Source organism: Centropristis striata, chromosome 23, assembly GCF_030273125.1.
Source record: "Centropristis striata isolate RG_2023a ecotype Rhode Island chromosome 23, C.striata_1.0, whole genome shotgun sequence".
Classification (NCBI taxonomy): domain Eukaryota; kingdom Metazoa; phylum Chordata; class Actinopteri; order Perciformes; family Serranidae; genus Centropristis; species Centropristis striata.
The window spans coordinates 14605167-14626155 of NC_081539.1; the positions used below are offsets into that span (position 1 = coordinate 14605167).

Sequence of the window (20989 nt, forward strand, 5' to 3'; positions counted from 1 at the left end):
CCAGACGGATACTTATTTCACTACTCAAAAGTGTGCGAACTGGAAGTCATTGTGTGTTTGAGTTGACGTGAGTTGAAGTTTGAGTATGTACACACACACACACAAACGCTCAGCGCAGCCTACTGACCCCTCCCACCAAATTTCCCACATTATTTTTGTTGTTGTTTTTTGATACTTCAGTCTTAACAGCACTGACACATTTCCATGTCTGAATCAAGTAAGCAATTTTGTCGCGCCATATTTGCAATATTACTCTATTCTGTGTATGAAGGCCTATTATAGAGATTTCCATTCATAACTATGTATTTATCCACTTATCTAAACAAAACTATTCATGAATCAATTTCAATTTAAATTAATGTAAAAGTGTGTGCATTACATAAATTCTTACTCCAGTGGTGAGAATACGTTTAAATATAATTCTCACTTTTTCCCCTTTGAAACCCCAAATTTGTCGTCAGTTGCTTTGTAGAAATAGAGACACTAACAGGGTCTGAAACGTCTCTAAACTTGACTTGAAAGTCACCAAGTTGGTAACAACTGTGTGTGTGTGTGTGTCAGTACGTTTACATGACACTTGAAAAAACGGAATTATTACCTTAATCTGGCTATAACTGGACAACTGAAGTGCTTGTAAACGTGTTAGTCTGACTGATGTTGGAGTTCTCCAACTCCGATTAGGACACCCAGAGTAGAGCAGTCAGTAGTGTTGAAATGTGGTCAACCGGAAAGGGGGCCATATTAACCCGCTGAAACAACGCATATCGCCAGCCAGTGTTGAGGAGGAGGACGCGTTCCCGTCAGTTATTCGATTTTCTCAGTTGCATGTAAACTGGGACAAGGACAGAAGTCCTATTAGACGCCAATATCGATTTTTAAGCATAGCTCGACTAAACTGTGCATGTAAACGCACTGTGTGTTTGTGTGGCGCTGTCACAATAGATTGCTAATTTCTGTGTTGCTGTGCGGGGAACTTGAACCATCGTGTTACATGCATGGCAATTAGTTTTACTTTATGTCCATGTCCAGATTGGATTGAAGGCAAATTAATTCAGTGTATGTATGCTAAGTGTGATTATCAAACAGCAGTTATATGTCAAATCTAAAAAAATTAGGCACATTTAGCTGCAACATGTAGGTAGCTTTACACATCTCACCTTGAAGAGCTGTACCCAGCGTTTCTGCTCAGCCTGGATCCGCTGCTGAACCACAGTGTTTGTCTTCACACCCACGCTGCGGAAGGCAGCCATGTACTCCTCGCGGTGCTCTGTTTTGGTCTCAGGGTAGGCCAGCTTGATGATTCCCAGGCACGCGTCCCTCAGACAGCGAGACAGAGTCACCAGCTCTGACAGTGTGAAGGGCATCATGGAGGACTGAGTCTGACCTGTTGAGAGGTGGAATGCACTAATTGTCTTTTACAGATATTGATTTTCACATTTACATGGCGGCAAGACAGCGTGTGACTTCTGAAAACAACTGACAATGACCGTATTGTTTTCGCTAAAACCACCAAATGAGGGAAATTCCAGATGATGGATGAGTGTGTCCACAAGACCTCCAGAGGGACGTGTGACTAAAAAAAGGAATGAAAAGCTTGAGCATGCAGCAAGGACAGTTCAGAGACATTTTATTAACCCTCTGAACCCAAGCAGATTTTTTTTGCTCCTGTAACATTTTACTCACTGTGACCTTGTTTTTCACTGCAATATTTAAGGCCTGCAACTCAAAGGAAACAGCACACTCACTGCTGGAAGAAGGGATAACTTTCTGTTGTGCACTATACCACAGTTACAATGCTATAAATCATAATAAAATAAAAAACTAAATCATTGCTTTGATAATTTATTTTACAAAAATTGTGGAAAAATGCAATTCATAGACAACATATTCACAAGGGCCCACAATTGTTACCTGTACAAATAAAGCTGATTTAAAAAAAATTTTTTTTACACATGACTGTTGGGTGTAAGCAAAATATTTAATGGCTTCCCAGTTGTGCTGGGGAGCACAGAATTTAATGTTTTTATAGGGTCTGGTTAGTGTACTTTTGGCAAAATGTCAGTGTTATTTTGATGAAAAAGTCACTATTTTTTAGCTTTGATTTAGTTAGTTTTTCTTAGCATAAGTGTTCATCATCACACGTTTTTTTCCCAGCACCATCAAGGATTTAAAAATACAATGATAATTACCTTCCAATTCGTGACCAAAAAACTCGCTGTCGTGCACGGAGATAAGCGAGTGGCTGAAGAGAGAGCTGAAGAGATAGAAGAGGGGAATGATGCGGTTTGAGTCCTCGAACGACATGGGAGAACCTCGGGAGATCAGCTGTAGCAGCGGCACCATGGAGCTGAAGGGATAGACAGAAAGTATGAGCCACATAACATATGTATAAAAAGATATATTTGCCAATAATCAGTTTTGATTTATCTCACCCAGTGATCATTTTTGTTGTCATGGAAGTTATCAGGTGCCAGAGATGCCTCAGGAAACGTGCGTTGAAAGCTAAACTGTACAAAAGTCTGCAGAGAACAAAGAAGCAGAGAAACACATTAATGACATTTATTTTGATAAATGTAGACGAGACGACATGAGTTAAAGAGCTATTTTAATCAGATGACACAATCAGTGTGAAGAACAGTAAAATTACTTTGCGTCGATCTGTCTGCTGTGTTGGGATTGTTAAATTTGCCCTGTTAACCAAAGGACACAAGTAAAAGGGGGAAAAAGAATATTCTTGGCCTTTCTCTCCCCTTTTATACCTTGCGAGGGCTGAAAAAGAGATTAAATGAGCCATTAAGCTTTATTTAGGCGAGGCACCTTCCATTAGTAAACTAGTTGCTGGCGAGGGTACCCAGCTCGGGTCATAAACAGCCCTCTGGCTTCCTGCTGGAGCCCCATTTAACTTAATGGCCAGGGGAGCAAGACAATGGAGGACGGAGGAGGAGGGGAAGCCTGGCCCTCGCTGTGACCCCGCAGCACCAGCATGCTTCCACACTCTCAGTGAATTACATGATAACACAGAGGAGGGCCCACATACCTCGCTATAGTCGCTCTGCACTCAACGGGCTGTGGCACCAAGGTGTGAAGCTGCTCTTTGTTCAAGTGTGTGTGTGTGTGTGTACTCCTAAATTGCATGGCTTTTCACACAGAGGGTAAGTACAGGTGACAATAAAGTGGTAAGTAAGCTAAAAGGTAAAACAAAGTGCCCTGCATATAATAGGACCTTGTTTAAGAGTGACAGTGCTGACACCTATAAGGATGCTTGCCTTTAATAGGGCAGCATCATGTGTTTTCAGTAGAGGAGAGGAGTAAAGGTCAGGGGAGAAAATAACAGAAAAAGAGAGAAGAAAGTAGGTCAAGAAAAAGGGAATTCTAGATTTGCTGAATACTCTCATCTCAATGTCAACGCTCAAATTCCCATTCCACCATTCAATCTACCAAAACCCATTCACAACTCCCAAAATGGAAATGAATATTGGGAGCAGAGTGTCAGACAACCCTCGGTACGGCTTGAAAAATGGTTGGTGCCGAGCACACACCATCTGTCAGCGAGGAGTAGTGCTGTGGGCTCATAACAAGTGATGCGGGTGTTTGATTGAAATGGGAAACAAAGCACTAAATGCCAGCTGACATGCTGATTTACGGCCCAGGAGAACCCAAACCCCCATTTCAATCATGGAATGAACCACTAATAAACAAAGTCAAGACATCAAAAGGGGTTGTGTGTGTGTGTGTGTGTGTGTGTGTGTGTGTGTGTGTGTGTGTGTGTGTGTGTGTGTGAAAAGCAGCTTGATGAATCACGCCCGGATCATTTCATTTTGCGGTAATGAAAGAATCTCTTTTCAGCAGAAAAAACACAACGACAGCCATGCTCGCGTCAGATTTGATACCAAAAAGATTAAACGAGCGAGTTCCCACCTTAATACAAATTTGTTTTGTAGACTTCTGTGCTCAACATCATTATCTCATGACAACACAAAAATCACAGCAACCATTCAAAAGTAAATGAAGGACCAAAGCTCATCTGCACTCACTTTCATCAGAGCGAGCCCCGTTAGCAACCGAGTGCTACTTTGGGTGAAACCAAACTATCAAAGTGAAATTACACCAAATATCCAACACTGAACAATTAAAGTGAAATTACAGCATACCCACTTGAACAAACCTGGGCTTAAGTACAATTAGCAAACCCATCAAAAATCCATTTTGGTCCCGAGTCATTGTACACCTTTTAAGTTGTCCTAAAAAATTCATTTCATGAGACATTTTACATATTTATTAAAAAGGCAGTGTGCCTGGCTGGCTGGACGACCGGCCAGCCTCTCTTTTTTTTGCTGTAAGAGCAGTAAATCAAGGCAGGGATGCAATTTGCTCCCCTTAGCCTCTTGTAAAGCTATCCCGTCCACTCCTGCGGTGATTAATCTTTCTCAGTGAGCTAATTATTTTGTACAGATATCCAATAATGATGGAAGACGAAGGGCAGGATTTATGGTAAAAGCGAAGAGAAGGAGGAAGCCGTAAAAAATTAAGGGGGAATGCTGGATATACGCTGAAATTCCTCTAAATACTTTGCAGCCATTTGTAAGCAATACTTCAAAATAACTAGTTGACCATTGGACTGCATGTGTCCAGTTTTTTTATTACAGAGGAAGCTAATTTATGTTAATTCTTTTAGTTTTGGGTATGCCAGGGCTTCAAAAGAAGTAACAAAATGATGCAAACGTGATATGAATCTTTATACATCAACATCCCCACCCACACATTTAAATCAACTGGCTCCACTAATAATTAACTAGAGCAGGTTGACCATCCACGAAGCTCAGTCTGGATCACCTCCCGTCAGTCAATGCACCATCTACCCCACCCCACACACACACACACCACCTCTGACATCCTGGCCCTAATGTAATCAACCTGAGAAGGGGTAATTGCCCTCATCCAGAACTGACAGCTTCCCTGACATCCCTGCTTCCTTTGCCGGTTGTAAATGCCAGTGGGCGCGGACCACTGATAACTGCCTGCCTCACTTCACCGTTATTTACATTACTGCTTACAGCGCGGAAACACATAAAGACACAGTTTTCCTCTCAATCAGGTAGGTGTGTAAACAAGCTCTCTGAACGCAAGGCGGATCTTGACAAGACGTGTTAAAATGTTATGATATGAAATAAAAATGAAATAAAGTGCTTGAAATTTGTTTTCATGTTGCGTTTTGTCTCAGAAACACCTGCTTCACTGTGAGGAGCACCATGGTTATATTTATTATATTTTAAATTCCACCAGTATATTATTCAATCTCTTAAAAACACGTGTTGTTCTGTGAGGGTTTTCAGGGTCTCATCAGGTTTGTGTATTACCGTACCTGACTTTTGGCACCATGAGGCGATGCTGAACCATGAGTGTGTGACAGATGGATGCCATCATGGTGAAAACCTCCTCGCTGGCCGAATCCCTCCACACCAGGTTCAGCAGGGCATTAGTCTGATGCTTAGTGTCCAGCTTGTGGACACACTCCTCCGTGATCAGCTGCACAGAGATTCTGCTGTCATCCTGATAGAGAAGGAAACACGTGGGTTGAAAGATCGGGAAAAACAAGAGTAATGCTGCATTGATGCATTAATAAGTATTTGTGACAGAGTAAAGAAATAACATTTTGGTTTATTATTGGGATTTTGTTAAAGTTATCGCATCTATGCAATTGCAGGTGTGTTTCTGCTGGGTAATGGAAAAAAATGGTTACCAACTGTGTGGCGCTTGTTGTTTTTTCCTGGGACTGTTGCCACAGTCACCCAGTTTATAATACTGTAAATTTAAAGGCTTTCATCAGCAGGCTATAGGCTTAGTCACCATTGTGTTACCTCATTCTGCAATAAAAAGTGACTTAACAGACATTTATTTAAATAAAATCTGAGCGATTGTTGCTTGAATTCATATTAATATTTATCATTTACATCAAATCCTCACCCCCAACCTCATCCATCAGGCAAAAGCAGTCAATCTGGAGCAAACGCTTCTTATGGATAAATTAGATTAAGTTATTATGAGGCTGTAACTCCAACACAAAACTTCTTGACTACCATCTGACCCAGACCAGAATGGATCACAGTATCCCTGATGCTAAATATCTATGAACAGAACTCAACTTACTGCTTCTAATCTTGGTGACCCATTACCATTTTGTGTGTTGGTATATGTCTGTGTGTATGTGTCATACCTGCTTGGGTGGGGGATGGATGCCAGTGTCGTCGTCGTCCTCTGAGTCGCTGGTAACTTCAGGCCTGCTGCTGCCCTCCGACACCGGCAGCAGCGGCAGGAGCGTCTGCAGAGCCCGGAGGTACAGCAGGAGACCCTCCTCTGATAGTGAGCCTGCCAACACACAGCCATCACCATTACTGTTTACACCGTCATATCTTCATCTCTATAAATCCGTCTAAGAGTTTATCCTCCACATGAGCCACATATATGGAGTGTGCAGTACAAACACTGAGCTGTGTGCGCTGCTCTTAACTGTGCCACCCACCTAAGCAGTTCTCCCCTGCAGAGAGGACGAAGTAAAACACCCACGGCGCCTGGCTCTGTGCAGCTGAGGACGAGCCGATGGTGGCCTGGAGGGAGCTCAGGAAGGCCTCGAACGGGAATGAGAGACGGACATCCGACAGTGCCGGAATAAAGAAGTGAAAGATCTGCTCGGTGAACGGCGCAGAGATAAACTCCTCAGTGAAGGCTGCAAAAACAAACTGCCTGTAAGACGACAGACAGACAGACAAGTTAACATATTGTATGATATGTAAAAAAAAAAAAAAGAATGAAAATACTTTTTCTGCTGTGTGAGTGCTCCAATATTGTGTCTCCAAACAGAGCTGCTTTGTGTGGCCCAGTCACACACATCTGGTGGGCCAAGTCAGATAATTAGCTGTTAGAGTCAGTGTGTACACAAGTTTCTCTCACTCCCGCCTTGCTTTTCTTCAAAGAAGAAAAGAAGTCGCCTGTCGTTTGTTATTAAGAATGTCTGAAACTGAGGGCAAACAGCCTGATATTCTGCACTCTGGCGAGCGGGCGAGTCTGGGGGCCTTTTATGGCTCGTTGTAAATTGGTCTCCGAAGCAATTACTGCTTCACCGCTGACTGGAGGGGACAAAAAACTGCTGTAGTTTGTCTGATCAGTTTAATGGATGATTTTTAAAGAATGCACTCGGAAGAAAGGCTTTCCTTTCTTGCTATAATACCATTCACTTTTCTCTGTACCGAAAAGAAGCAATTTGGGAGGTCGGCAAACATCGCTAAATTTAAGCGTATCAGTAAATTCTTATTACACTATTATGCGATACTTATATCGTCAAAAGGGGAAATTTCCAGTAATCATCCAGAGGAAGGTCACACAGCAAGGTCAGCAGCACTGCAAAGCACAAAGAACTAACCAAAAGTGTGTTGCTTATGGACCTTTCAGCAGAAGGTGTACCAGCTATGACAGTCTTTGCAGTTAGTTCTGTTAATCTTAAATTCAGTTTTAAGTGCTTTTTTCTGGAGCAACTGGTCCAGCAGACGCCTCTGAAATGACCTTAAGTAAGAGTGACACATGAATGAATACCTCGGATATAGTCTACTGCTAAACTTTGGAATAATTATTTATTTAAATATATATAATTAATCAGGGTATACTATTAAAATTTTACCATACCATTATATCAAACAATACAATTCTTAAAAAGTATGGTATTGTTAATTTTCTCTTTAATCTTTTACTAGTATTTTTTTTTCTTTATGTTTCTTGATTTATTAGGTCTTTTTTTACTTATTTTGGAATTAACTGTTTTTAATTCGGTTTTTTATTACTATTATTATTTTTATTATTATTAAGTATCATTATTATTGTTGTTGCATAATTTTAAGAACTTTATTTTTATTTTTAAATTTTTTTTTTTTTACTTATTATTGTTGGTGTTTATTATTAATTTTTAATTAATTTTTAACACTTTCTTATTAGTTATTACTCTATATCTCTCCATGTACCAGTACCAGCTATTTACCTATGTACATTTACCATTATTGTATTTATTTTATTTTGAATAATCTGGAAATAGGTACTGAAATTAAGAAACTAAACTGCTGATCCATGTATGCCCTGAAAATGGAAAAAAATAAAATAAAACCGTGTAGAGACCCTGATCTAACAGTTACTTCAGTCTGGTGCTGTACCTTGCGCCTGTTGTGCAGGAGGAGTAGTTAAAGTGCAGAGGTTTGAGGATGTGCTCCAACAGTGTGCTTGCCATAGGGATAGAGGGAGCATCACTGTACTCCAGACTACAAGGGAGCCTGTGATTCACAAGAATATACAGCGACCTGTAGTATCCTGTAGAGAAAGTGCAGAGAGAAATTAAGACTCAAAGGGATATTAAGACATCAGTTAATTTCATAAAACATCTACTACTATAATTATACACACTGAAAAACGCAGTAAGCAGTTACGGTTCCCATTTGTATTACAAATGTAGAATAAGAATTTTCTTGGTGTCACACGAGATATAAGTTGCTCTTAAAACCACCATCAGATAAAGTCTTATATATAATGAGAATTTAAAAAGAGAAGCAAAGATAAACCTGCACATTATTGACATGTTATCTGTAAACACAGGGTGTGCCAGTTTGTATAGTTAATTAGACTTTAAGACGTCTGACTGCAGTTGACATAGTGCTGAAAATTAAACAATATGTTTTGTGCTACAAATCATTTCAAAACAGTGCTCTTGAAATGAGTCAGACTTCTGGGAAAACGTAAACACTATGAGGTGTACTTGACCTGTGCTCAGCACTGTATATACTCAGGTGCCAGTCAGAGTGGGAACTGCCCATGAGCAGATACAAGTAGTCAAACACACTTCAGATCAATTGATAGTGACCCGTATTCACCATCTCTATACAACCCTTAATGTTTAACAATTAGGTCTAAAAAGGTTTGATTGTGTCTCTGCCACAGTGCATTAGGGCTGGGTAGTGTGGCTTTTAAATAATATCAATATTTGTACCCTCTGCCACAATATACAATATATATTTTAGTATTTTCATATGTTAAACCTTTGATGCATATGATCATACCAGTGTTAGACTGGTATTGTAATAAAATATATGATAAGTCACACTGCAACAGTACACGCAGGAATAAGGTCATTTAATACTGCTTTTTTGAAAAATGACACAAAACTGACAGCAGACTCAACACCAATAAATTAAACATTTCCTCAATCAGGGCCAAGACAATAACGACTTACCTGTCTGTACCATATAGTGCAAAATCTGCTCGAGTAATGAAGCTACATAGTTAGCATCTGGAATAACGGGAAGATAGGTTTTCTCTGAAGAAAAGATGTCTAGCATCCGCATGGGAACTGTCACATTTAAATTGTCATCTGTGCAGTTCTGTAGAAGTCTGATGAGACAAAAAGAGGGAGATGATCACAACAACTTGAGCTTTCTTCTGCTTAATTTCTTTTACATTTTCATGCATCCAGTAGCTAAAAATATGAATGAATTAATTGGATTTTAAGTACTGTACCTGCAGCAGAAGCCCAAGATCCTCTTGATCTGAAACATACATGTCTGTCTCTGCGGGCCCACCAACAGCTTCACAAACTGAGTGTTGTGCTTCACCAGGTTCTGGCACAACCATATCTTTATGAACACACAAACACACAATTTGTAAGATGTACATTAAGTCTCTTGCTATAACAGCATCAATACACTTTTAGTTGAAGGGCGTCAAAGACATTTCAAATTCTCACCAATCTATGTGCATCCACACTCTGTCTGTAGAAAAATATGAGTTGTCTTGATAAGAGGCAGAGACCAGGACCGTCCAAGACCTGCTGAGCTCCCCCTCCCTGCGTCTGGCTGACGCACTCGTCAAAACTGGCCCTCTGGATGGCATACTGGAAGAAAAAGTTCAAAGGGTCACATATTGCAAATGCAGTGTTTGCACAGACTTGTTTGAATAATATTACAAACACTACAAATTTACAGCAAAGTCATCTGTGTGTAAACAAATAGTTCAACATTCAGATTTCCCTTAACTTGCCTGCTTGGGCAAGTGGCCAGAGTTTGTATTTTCAATGGCTTAACAAGTAAGAAAACAGAATTGTATCTTAAAATGATCACACAATGAAATGTGCTATGCATAAGGAGAACAAAGGATCATCTCTGCTGTGATTATGAAACATATAGCATCATGTGTTTTATTAACTATTCGAGCTCTAATAAATGAACTACCTTGGCACTTGCTCGCCACTTTTGCTGAAAAATCTTTTTTTTTCCAAAACTGTTACTTACGTAATTTAAAGACAAATATTTCATATCTTAAGCAATTTCCTCTGTATCCAATCATGATTACTAAGTGCTATTTCTAAAATTACAGAGACAACAGAGACATGCAAGACCAGAGAAGAAGAATATATTGTCACCAAGTGAAAGACAGTAAGATGAACGAATGCTTCATTTTGCCACTGATTGACAAATGAACTAGTCCCACACATTTGGCAAAACAAAAACAAAAAGGATCAACCTAACAACAAATGATTGTACAGAGACTCTGACTTCCTAATATTTATGTTTTAGCACTCCATGCCCAAATCACAGATGTGCATTAAAACAGAGGCCCTATTCAGATTTCTGAAACTGGACACACTAACCCACAGACTCAACTGCAGCCTTAGTCAACAAAAGTGCAGCATCTACAAGACCATGAGACAGACAGAACCATTCATAAGCCACCTGCATGTTACAGGATTTCATGTGTGCTGACACACAAGGTCATTGGAAGTTATCAAGTGGGCACATCTCACAGATGTTACACATAATTAGGCTTTCAATAGTCAGGCTTTAAAAAACAATTCCCTCATGTTATCCAGTAGTTTTTGTTTGACTCAACAACAACAACAAAAACAGGGTAATGACACAGCAACATTTCTGATTCAACGCTCAATATTTGACTTTGACGGTTATATATAAAATCTTAAAAAGAGGTCTGTATCGTGCTTGAAGGCTTACCTGTCGTTTCAAGTCCTGGTAGCCACGTATGTAGGACTGAATGATAATTGCATTCTTCAGTCGTTTTCTTTCATCCTAAGTAATAAAAGAACAAACTTTAGAACACACCTTCTTCGATCATGAAACCAGAGTAGCCTTATACTATACTATATTATCTTAATCTTAATATTTATATACTTATAACCTTAATTATTACTCTATTAGGCTGCATTAATTTTCACTTAAATTGATAGAGACATAATTCTAATTGTAGAAACAATATCAATGGATCCTTCGAATAAGCACACAAAGCAGGTATTAAAGGAATTCTTCACCCCCAAAATGACCATCACTACATGGTCAAGTATGGGTGAGGAATTCCTTTAAAACAAAGTTTTATTTTTAAAAGTGGCTTGTTAATAAAGCAGTGCACAAACTTGGTTACCTCTCTTTTTCTTCTTTCTTCTTGAGTGCGGTGCAGCAGAGAAGCTTTCTCCTCCTGAAAAACAACACGAGGAGAGAACCTGAGGACACTTCAAACAATAACATGCTTTGTGATTATAGCTAAACACAGACAATTTGAGAAATGTGACTTTTTGTTTTGTAAAGAACAACAGACTTGTCACTGTTTTGTTGCTGATTCATTCCTCTTCCATGGAAACAGTCACTTACCTTTCGACTTGCTCCTCCAAGTGATACCTTGGGTCTTGTCTTGAAATCTCCCTCAAAGCTAAACATTGTTAGATCTTTCCCATTTACTGATTCAAAGGTTGCCACGAATTTCTGAAAGAGAAAATGAAACGTAAGTTCTCCTTTAACCCTCAATTAAGTAAACAAGAGACAAAACGAAACAAACCTGACAACTTGTGACTTTGGTTCCAATTTAAAACCAATAAAACCCGACCAATTCATTCCTAACCATAAGTGCAAGTACTCGGGTGTACGGTGTTTAATGTGTATGACTAAATAAAGCAACCACATACATAAATGTGTCCCCTTTTGAGCGGAACTTCAACCAGTTATTCGGCTGACAGCTTCTGTTTGGCTGCAACAATAGTTAGCTAGCCGGTTAACTTAGCTAGCTAATGACTCAGCAGCTGTCACAAGCTAAACGCTGCCGTTAACGCTATCTGACCCCAAGCAGCAACGGAGACACCACATAACAAAACATTTATTGGTGACATGTCGCAGTACTGATTCATACATTTGTGAGAAACATGATTTTGTTGACATTAGCACTAGCAGCTAGCTAGCCGAGCAGCTAAGCACTGGAGAGAGGCTAACTTTACGGGGGTGTATTCCTATCCGCTTGTCCTCTTTGACATCGCTCATATTACAGGGCGCTCATTTGACAATTAGAAGCGTTTACCTTTGACTTTTGTTTAAAGGAGTGAAACGGGCACAGTTACACTGAGAAGGCAGTTAAGGTTATTCCAAACGTCAAGTCTTCTTTTCCTCCTCTCTCTAGAAATCAACACAACACAGGGGAACAGCTAACTTAACTGTATCCGGTTCCTGCAATGTCCGGAAGATGATTGGTCAAAACCCGTGTCAATCAGTTCTGAGCTGCTTAAACCCCGCCTCTCACCTAGATGCATTGAGGAGGTTCTGAGACTAGTAACTTCCAATAATCAAGAGGAAATCCATTTGAAACTATTTGTTTATGGACCTATTTTTTTTTTTAATTTGTACTGCATACATAATTATATATGTTTGTTGGTGTATTATGTCAGTCCTAGGGATTTTTCCATCAATACATACTACACTTCTGCTGCTCAAAGCTGGATAATATGTATCTACTTGAAGTTAAAGTAAATACTTAAAAGCAGGGCCGGTTCGAGGCAGGCATTTATGAGGGGGCAGTCAGAAATGTGTACACATCATGTTCCAGCACTTTTTTCTCTGTGCTTATAGTAACGATGCTTTCTTCATTGAAAGGGGTCTATGTGTCCAACCCCAACCTGGAGAAGTGGATTGCACTGTCAGGCCTCTACCCTCAGACCTGTCCAACTTGGGTGTCCCACCTGAAGACTAAGCTCCTGCTGGTATAGCTCTTAAGGTCACTGAGGCATGCAAACCCCCTGACCACAATAAAGTGGCAATCCCTCAGGATTACATTACAATTTTGTCAATTGTAATGTATATTAATTTGGGAGTATATTAAAATGTGCTTTCTCAACTTCTAGAGATGGCCTTGCTTACAAATAAAAGTCCTGCATTCAAAACATTACATTACAGTAATAATTCAAAAATATTAGCATCTAAATATAGTCAAACTACCCATAATTATGTAGAATGTCTCATTTACTTAATTTAATGTATCTGTCCCAGATACATTATGGGAATATAATTAGTGATGCGTTATTGTGTTCATTGCTTTAATGGGGCAGGTAGCACTAATTTATTTCAAATACTGTTGGGTAGTTTAATCTATAAAATATATATCATGGATTATTGGTTGATTATATTTGAAGTTTCCAATCTAAATCTGCAGAGTAACTAGTAAGTTAAGTAAGTTATCAAATGAAGTGGAGTAAAAAGTGCAATGTTTGTCTCTGAAATGTTGAGTAGGAGTAGAAGTATAATATAGCATTAAATGGAAATACTCAAGTAAAGTACAACTATTTAAAATTGTACTTACATACTTACCGTTACAGTACTCATGTAAATTTACTTCCTAGTTACATCCCACTCGAGAAAGGGTTAGATGATGAGCAGATGGACTGTTTATTAATGGGAAGAAATTGTTTCACAGGAACCTCCTTACACAGTAAAATAACCAAAAAATAAAAAAAACAAAAATAAAGGAAGATAAATAAAACAGTTGACAAAACAAAACTCTCAAACATACCACATAGATCGATTGTTTGATTGTCATACTCTTAATTGCAATATTAATATAGGCATTACATTTTTTTCACTTTTCTGAGGATTTCAAGGACTGGTTGTCAATGTTGGCCAAAACATATTATTATTACATTTCTTATTAGTTAATATGGTTAAGAAGACTCAGAAAAGTCTCAACATACTTACATTATCATGGGGAGCTGAATCCAAATCAATGAACAAGACATTTCATTTTTCATCTTAACTATATGTGGAATACAAGCAATATCCCCATCAGGTGACCATGGGAACTTCATTATTACTGCAGATCTAAAAAATATAAAGAACTTAACCAGTCAAATACAGTCCTAAAAACAATGGCCCGCTAGCCTGAGGAAAAAAAACACACCCCGTCCACACATGTAAATTGTTGTTTTTATTGAAAAGAGAATGAACCCAATTCTGATTATTTAAACTTATAAGCCACTGTATACTGTTGCAAGATTTGATGTTCCTGCAATGTACTGACTAATGTGTTTTTATCTCCTCACAGTCTGGTGTACCTCAGGGCTCAAATTGGGACCGTTTACAATCTGCCTTATAAAGAGGGAACATTTCTTTTAAATGCAATACTCATCATAACCGTTTTGCTTCTCAGTCCAGGAGAGTAAACTGAAAAACACACTCTGCATAACTGTTTTTATCAATGTTTTCAATGCCCTCTTTAAGATGTAGAAAAATTTACTTCACTTTAGAATGTGGATTTCAGTCAGGCTTAACTATAAAGCTTAACAAGTTTGCCTTCATGTTAGATTTGATTTTAGTGAGTTATCTTTGTAAACTTTTGACCCCTGGTGAGGCTGCATACAGCTGGAGGTCTCAGATTAAGTCTATATTCTTATTATATTAGTTTTGCCTCACCTGATTATCAATTTATTCTTATCTGTTAATATGTTATGTTTTTTGCATTCAAAAATTAGAATTATTATAATATGATGGCATCACTGGTGATCACGAGAGATTTATTCATTCATTTCTATATATTACTGAGTTTTTTTAATCTATTATGAATTTTATGCATTTTAATGTGTTTAATGTGTTCTGGAAAGTATAGCATATAACATATTACACATACATATGATAATATGATGATGATTTATGTACACAGCAGTAGTAGAAGGGATGTTTCTGTGTGTTACTGACCGCTTCCAGCTGGGGAAGACTTTGCTATATCATCTTTTTTTTTTTAAAACACAAACTATTTGCTTCACATATAATAAAATATTATAGCCTACAATAGCTCTACAAAGAAGCCTATTTCTATTTTCAAGTTTTATTTCAACCACTTGTATGTGGACTAAATATTAGAAACATTTTACAACACTGTCCACCACTATAAATGAATGTCTCTCTCACAAAAACCGAAAAAATAAAATAAACTCGAACTTTCATGCCCCTCCTGAGCTTTTATTTATTCATTTTTTGACTGATAATTTCCAATGTATGAGTATATCCTCATTTCCTCAGAATTATGTGTTTAAGGTTGCATTCAGAGGGATTTAAAAAGTGAGAATTTTATTAAAACAGTTGCCTATAATCTGCAGGAGAGTCCAAGATCCAAAAATATTGATATTGGTAAAGTCAATCAGAAATTAAAATGGAGTTTTGATACATATATTACATAATTATTGTGTTTTTTTATTTATTTTCTTGATATAATTTTTTTGCTACTGATTCAGATTTTATAGCTAGGTATTTATGGGATACATAGGTATTATTATATTCTTATTTTCATTACTATAAATGTTGTTATTTGTGTTGTTGTTGGTGCAGTCTTTACTCTTGTGTGTCAACAAACTGATGACTGTTATCATCGGTCTTTTTATTTGCTGAACGAATAAAGGCTTTAAAAGCATGAGCATGAGGCGCAGGCAAATGGTTTCATCAATAAGATCTGACCGGGCCAATATATAACACTGTGTCTCACCATGCTGAAGGAGACGCAGGTATACTCTCCATCAGAGTGTATTGATAACACGTCTGAGACAAGTTAACCAGCAATATCGAATTTCATAAAGAGTTTAAGATCCAGATGTTTCTGACAGAAAAATAAGTCTCGTATATCTCGTGTTTTCTGACAGAAATTGGGCAGCCAATAGGATATCAGACAAAAAAAAAAGATTATGTGCCACAAATGTTTTTAAAAGCAGTTTCACACATTTAACGCAACGTGACATTAAAAGCAAGCGCAGGTCTCTTTAAATTGCCTTTTCATAATGAACACATTTACCGAGGGTAATTAATATATAAACTTTACCGATTTGTCACTTTGATTTGTATTTTAGTTAATTGTGAAAGTAATTACAGAGCAAATTAACAGCTTTCAGGAAAGACCAGGGTTTTAGGGTCCGGTTCCATCCTGGGCGCCTTATTAATTTTCTCTCCCCTAGATGTGATGAAAAGGAGCGATAAATCTGCGCGATCGGTGAAGGCCAATACTAAATGGCTCCATATTTCACCGCAGCTTTAATAGAAATATTCATGCGGGGCCCTTAATGAAATTAAACCCGCGGTGGGGACACGGCGCAGAGTCTGGCTGTTAGAATAATAATAATCATGCACGAAGCTGATAAAACGCCATTAATTGATGAGGGAAGTGCAAAATAAGACTTCAGTTTTCATTTCTGCTTAATGTGCAGAGGTAAAGATGTTTATTTAGCCCTTTCTTAATATCAGAATAATAATATGCTGCCTTCATCCTCTCTCGTGGCTCTCACAGTGCTTAAATGATTATTATTTTTCATCATTATAATTAAAAGCAAAGGTTAAACAAAAAGTGACCGGAAATACATTTATGGAATAAATATTGCCTAATATTAAATTATAATAACATTAAAAGGTATTTCGTCAACATTTAGGACAGTTTTTCATGAATTGGAGCATCTAATAATTTTCAGCATTTGCATCCCACATAAATATAAGTTTGGTGATAAAAATATATTAGTGAGTTGACTCTATCTGTCTCTCTTCCTCTCTAGCCTATCTATTTTTTTTCGATGCAGGCCCACATCCCACCCACATCAATCTCCCCGTTATCATTCTGTAATTGGTCATGATCATCAAGGTCCACAATTAAATGGCGATCCTTTACTTGAAAACTACCCGGTGACTTGTTGATTCCCCCCGAGCAAATAAACGTCCCCGGAGCGCGGTTAGCTGATGAATTGACAAAAACTAATCAGCTTTATTGGTAGACAGGTTAAGGGCAACTGGGTGTCAATAATTCTCATTTTGACCTCCTCTTCCATTAACTTTAAGTGGCTTATTAGACCGAAGTCACCCGGAGCCACGGGCCTATTAGCTCCATCTCTCTGCTCATCACACTTCAGGGCTTTCAATTACTACATTTTTTGCAGCTCGTTGCTGCAGAATTGTGCCTGAATTTGACTTATTTTGACGGATACTTAAAGCTTTTCCGGGAAGAAGAAAATCCACCTGCCCTATATGATGATATATTTCATTCAATAAGAAAAGCAGCAACACTGTTTTCAGAATTGCAGGGGCACAAACGTAACGTATTGGAGAAAAACTAATTTTAAAGGGTGAAAAAAGTCTGAAAACAAAACTTGTTTTGCTGATATATGATGTTAGAAGCAGTGAGGGTTCAACCTAATCAATTTGCTGGCGTCTGTCACCTTCAGCTCTGCAGAGCGACAGAAGGAGGCTTTTACTTAAATTTCCCTGTTGGCCTCACAGGGTGCTTCGGCTCCAGATGTTCACTTTTACGCATGCTTTCTTTCTTTTTCTTTTTTTTAAAGGCTATATTTTATTTGCCATCTAAATTCAGTAAGTGAAGATGCGCCTGGTAACCTTACGCAGCACCTTACATGTCAGAACCGAACACTGAGTTTTACAATAAACTCTCATCCAACATTTTTCGGCCTGTTCTGTCATTTAAAATGTCCTATTTGTTATTAGTAACATTTTTTCCCCGATTTACAGGTTAAACAAAAAATTAACTATCCTAAGGTGAACTATGGCAGTTCCAAGATCATCACTCTTATTTAAATGAGAGGGAATTTTGGATTTACAGTATGAACAATTCAGGGAAATTACCTGGAGCTATTGCATCATTTCATATCAAGAAAATATACGAGAGTAAAATTTAATTATTTTACTTATTTATTAAGCATTTTTATATGATGGACATTTTGGAGTGCTTGTGGCAGCAGATGTTTAATCAATACACCTGCTGCCGTGACCTTGGCCACACTGGTGGTGTATACATACAGTAAACCAATCTCCAAAAATGGACTGCACACCTTTTCCTGTAACCATACAACGAATAAAGCTCTTTAGACACTTTGGAAACCATAATAAACCCACTGTTGGTGAATTATACAGGCTATGTTATGGGCAAAAAAAATCCATCCATTTATATTTGGTCCAAAAACTTGCGTTTTGTTTCAATCGTTTGCGTCATTTTCCTGTAATGGAAATATATAAAATGAGTAACATCTTGCTTTACAGTGATTAGAGCAGAGAGGCGTTGTTGGGAGCTCCGTGGCTTGGGACAGCCCCCTGCAGCCGGCTGCACCAATCGCCTCCATCTGACAGGGATTAAGTGTCACACGGAGCTCCTCTCTCACACTCCGGACCGCATCATAACTTTTGAGAGGTGGGAAATCGGCAGTGACTTCTCCTTCGTTTACAGCAGCAGAGGCGGCACGGACGCGCACCGGTGGGCCCAAATGGAGAAATCTAAAAACTTTCGCATTGACGCGCTTCTAGCAGTCGATACACCCAAGGTACAGACCTCTCCCCTGGCGCTTGTGACTTCCCTGTCCTCCGCCTCCATCCCGTCGTCTGGGAGCGTGGCAGCCCCAGAGCTGACCACAGGCGCCGAGTCTTTACGCACCGAGACGCCGTCTCCTCCGAGGATTTCCAACTGCGGCTTGATTCCGAAACCGGGTTTCCTCAACAGTCCGCACAGCATGGTTGGATTACATCCGCAGAGTACAGCAGGGATCCCCGCACAGGCTCTCTACGGGCATCCCATGTACACCTACTCCGCAGCTGCCCTCACAGGCCAACACCCTGCCCTGTCCTACTCCTACCCACACGGCTCCCATCACCACCACAGTGATCCCATCAAACTGACAGCCAGCACCTTTCAGCTGGACCACTGGCTGCGGGTCTCCACAGCCGGGATGATGCTGCCCAAAATGTCTGACTTTAATTGTAAGTAGCTGTTTATTAGCACAGTCATTTTCTGCCCTTTTACTCCAAAAAAATTAAAATATTCTAAAGCATTTTGGTTATGTATATCAAGCATATAAGGCTGATCTAAACATGTTTGATAGTACCCAAAAAGTCTAAAATGTTGATAATAAATATAAAAAAATATCTAAAAATAACAATAATGTTAGCTTAAGATGCTGCTCCAACATGTGTTCTTGCACTACAGACTACACTACAGCCAGGAAAAGGCATGACATAATTCACTTTGCTTAAAAAATAAAATCTGAGATTTATTGCGCACTATTTCGCTCACATATTATGATCGTCTGGATAAAGAGGCTGTCATAGAGTGATGGTTTTTCTAGGAGGAACTAAAATGGACAGATAATGGACAGTGGGAAAGTCGCAGAGTAGTGTGAAACCCACAGTCGACATGCTATTTGCTCACCAGATACTGCCTTTTTGTTTCTGCTCGTTTTAACAGATTTGTTCAAAACGGAGTGGCAAATAACTTCTCTATGGACATATTCATAAGTGGGTGACCTTGTTGCTTGAGCAGGGAGCACGGAAATGTAGAGGATTATATGTTATTACAGCATAACAACAGAGGGCTGTCAATTTCGGACCGAGTTCCCCTCACAGCATTACAATCTGATTATTGTATTATCAGTCATATAAAGGCTGCTGGTTTTGCACAATAATATCTTACTTTATATTTTTATTTTGCCAGAAATTCGTGAAAATAAAGTATATTCTTAAGGTGTATGGTATTTGTTTTTTTTGTTTTTGCAGCTCAGGCTCAGTCTAACTTGCTTGGCAAGTGCAGAAGACCGAGAACTGCATTCACAAGTCAGCAGCTGCTGGAGCTGGAGCATCAATTCAAACTGAATAAGTACCTGTCACGACCGAAGCGCTTTGAAGTGGCTACCTCCCTCATGCTGACAGAAACTCAGGTAAGATTTTTCTAATATTGATGACTCATTTTTTAAAATCATTGTTTCCGTTTTAGTTTACGTGAAAAAGGGCATTTTTTAAGGCACAAAAGGTTATTTTTTTAAAGACTGGTTTCATTTTCTGAAAATAATTGAGAAATTATGAGGAAATGTTTGTCATTGTCCAGAAGAAGTTTTCCTATCTCTCCTATGGTCTCCACCCCAAAAATATTGTAATACAAAAAATGATAATAATAATAAAAAAATCATAATAATGAAGAAACAACCTGCATGGGCAATTATGTCATCTCATTTTATTTGTATTTGACATAAGGGATTGAAATATATAGACGCAGAGGTCAATGTCAGGTGAATTGGTGACCTTTACGCAAACTTTACGCATGACTACGCACAGGTAGCCTTCTCCTCTTCTGTTTTTTTATACGTCTAAAGCACTTTCATTAAATTATTTTCCTCTTCTCAGGTTAAAATCTGGTTCCAGAATAGACGCATGAAGTGGAAGAGGAGTAAGAAGGCCAAAGAGCAGGCCGCCCAGGAGGCCGAGAAGCAGAAAGGCAACAAGGGCGGCCAGGAGAAATCTGACGGACTCGAACAGTCGGACTATAACAGCAAGACAGACTCAAAAAACGGCAGAATAAGAGACTTCAGAGACAGTGACGACGACGAGGGCGATAATTTCCTGTACAACTCGTCAGACTGCTCCTCGGACGACGAGAGGAATCACACCAGTGACATAAGTCCGCAGCCTTGAAACTGAAGCAGGGCGAAGGTGGCGATCTCTCAATTTATAATGACTGTGGGGGGTTTCGCTATAAAAATGCAGTTGCATGTAATCCAACCCTCTAAATCACCTCCATGGAATTAATGAGCATTTTTTTGTCATGAAAAGAATAAAATTTAGGTCAAGAATAGATGATCTTGGTGTCATAAACAAGCAATAAAGCAGGTGTTTTA

General features: G+C 38.8%; 2 protein-coding genes across 2 annotated transcripts in view; one reads left to right on the top strand and one right to left on the bottom strand.

The window, feature by feature from the left end:
* The window catches only part of ube3c (ubiquitin protein ligase E3C), a 33910-nt gene extending 21375 nt beyond the window's left edge, over nt 1-12535 (bottom strand). The window contains exons 1-14 of the mRNA XM_059326897.1: nt 12385-12535; nt 11688-11798; nt 11461-11514; nt 11037-11111; nt 9776-9922; nt 9550-9665; nt 9266-9423; nt 8196-8349; nt 6521-6741; nt 6215-6366; nt 5363-5550; nt 2433-2519; nt 2190-2347; nt 1158-1384 (exon numbers count right to left, since the gene is read on the bottom strand). Of these exons, the coding sequence (XP_059182880.1) occupies nt 1158-1384; nt 2190-2347; nt 2433-2519; nt 5363-5550; nt 6215-6366; nt 6521-6741; nt 8196-8349; nt 9266-9423; nt 9550-9665; nt 9776-9922; nt 11037-11111; nt 11461-11514; nt 11688-11753 (1803 nt within the window). The 5' untranslated portion in view covers nt 11754-11798; nt 12385-12535. The remainder of the gene's footprint in view (nt 1-1157; nt 1385-2189; nt 2348-2432; nt 2520-5362; nt 5551-6214; nt 6367-6520; nt 6742-8195; nt 8350-9265; nt 9424-9549; nt 9666-9775; nt 9923-11036; nt 11112-11460; nt 11515-11687; nt 11799-12384) is intronic.
* A 6057-nt stretch (nt 12536-18592) lies between these two features.
* Nucleotides 18593-20904, top strand: mnx1 (motor neuron and pancreas homeobox 1). Its single transcript, XM_059327302.1, has 3 exons — nt 18593-19082; nt 19875-20035; nt 20499-20904. The coding sequence occupies exons 1-3, from the start codon at nt 18593-18595 to the stop codon at nt 20784-20786; spliced, it is 939 nt and encodes a 312-aa protein (XP_059183285.1). The 3' UTR covers nt 20787-20904.
* The last annotated feature ends 85 nt before the right edge of the window (nt 20905-20989 follow it).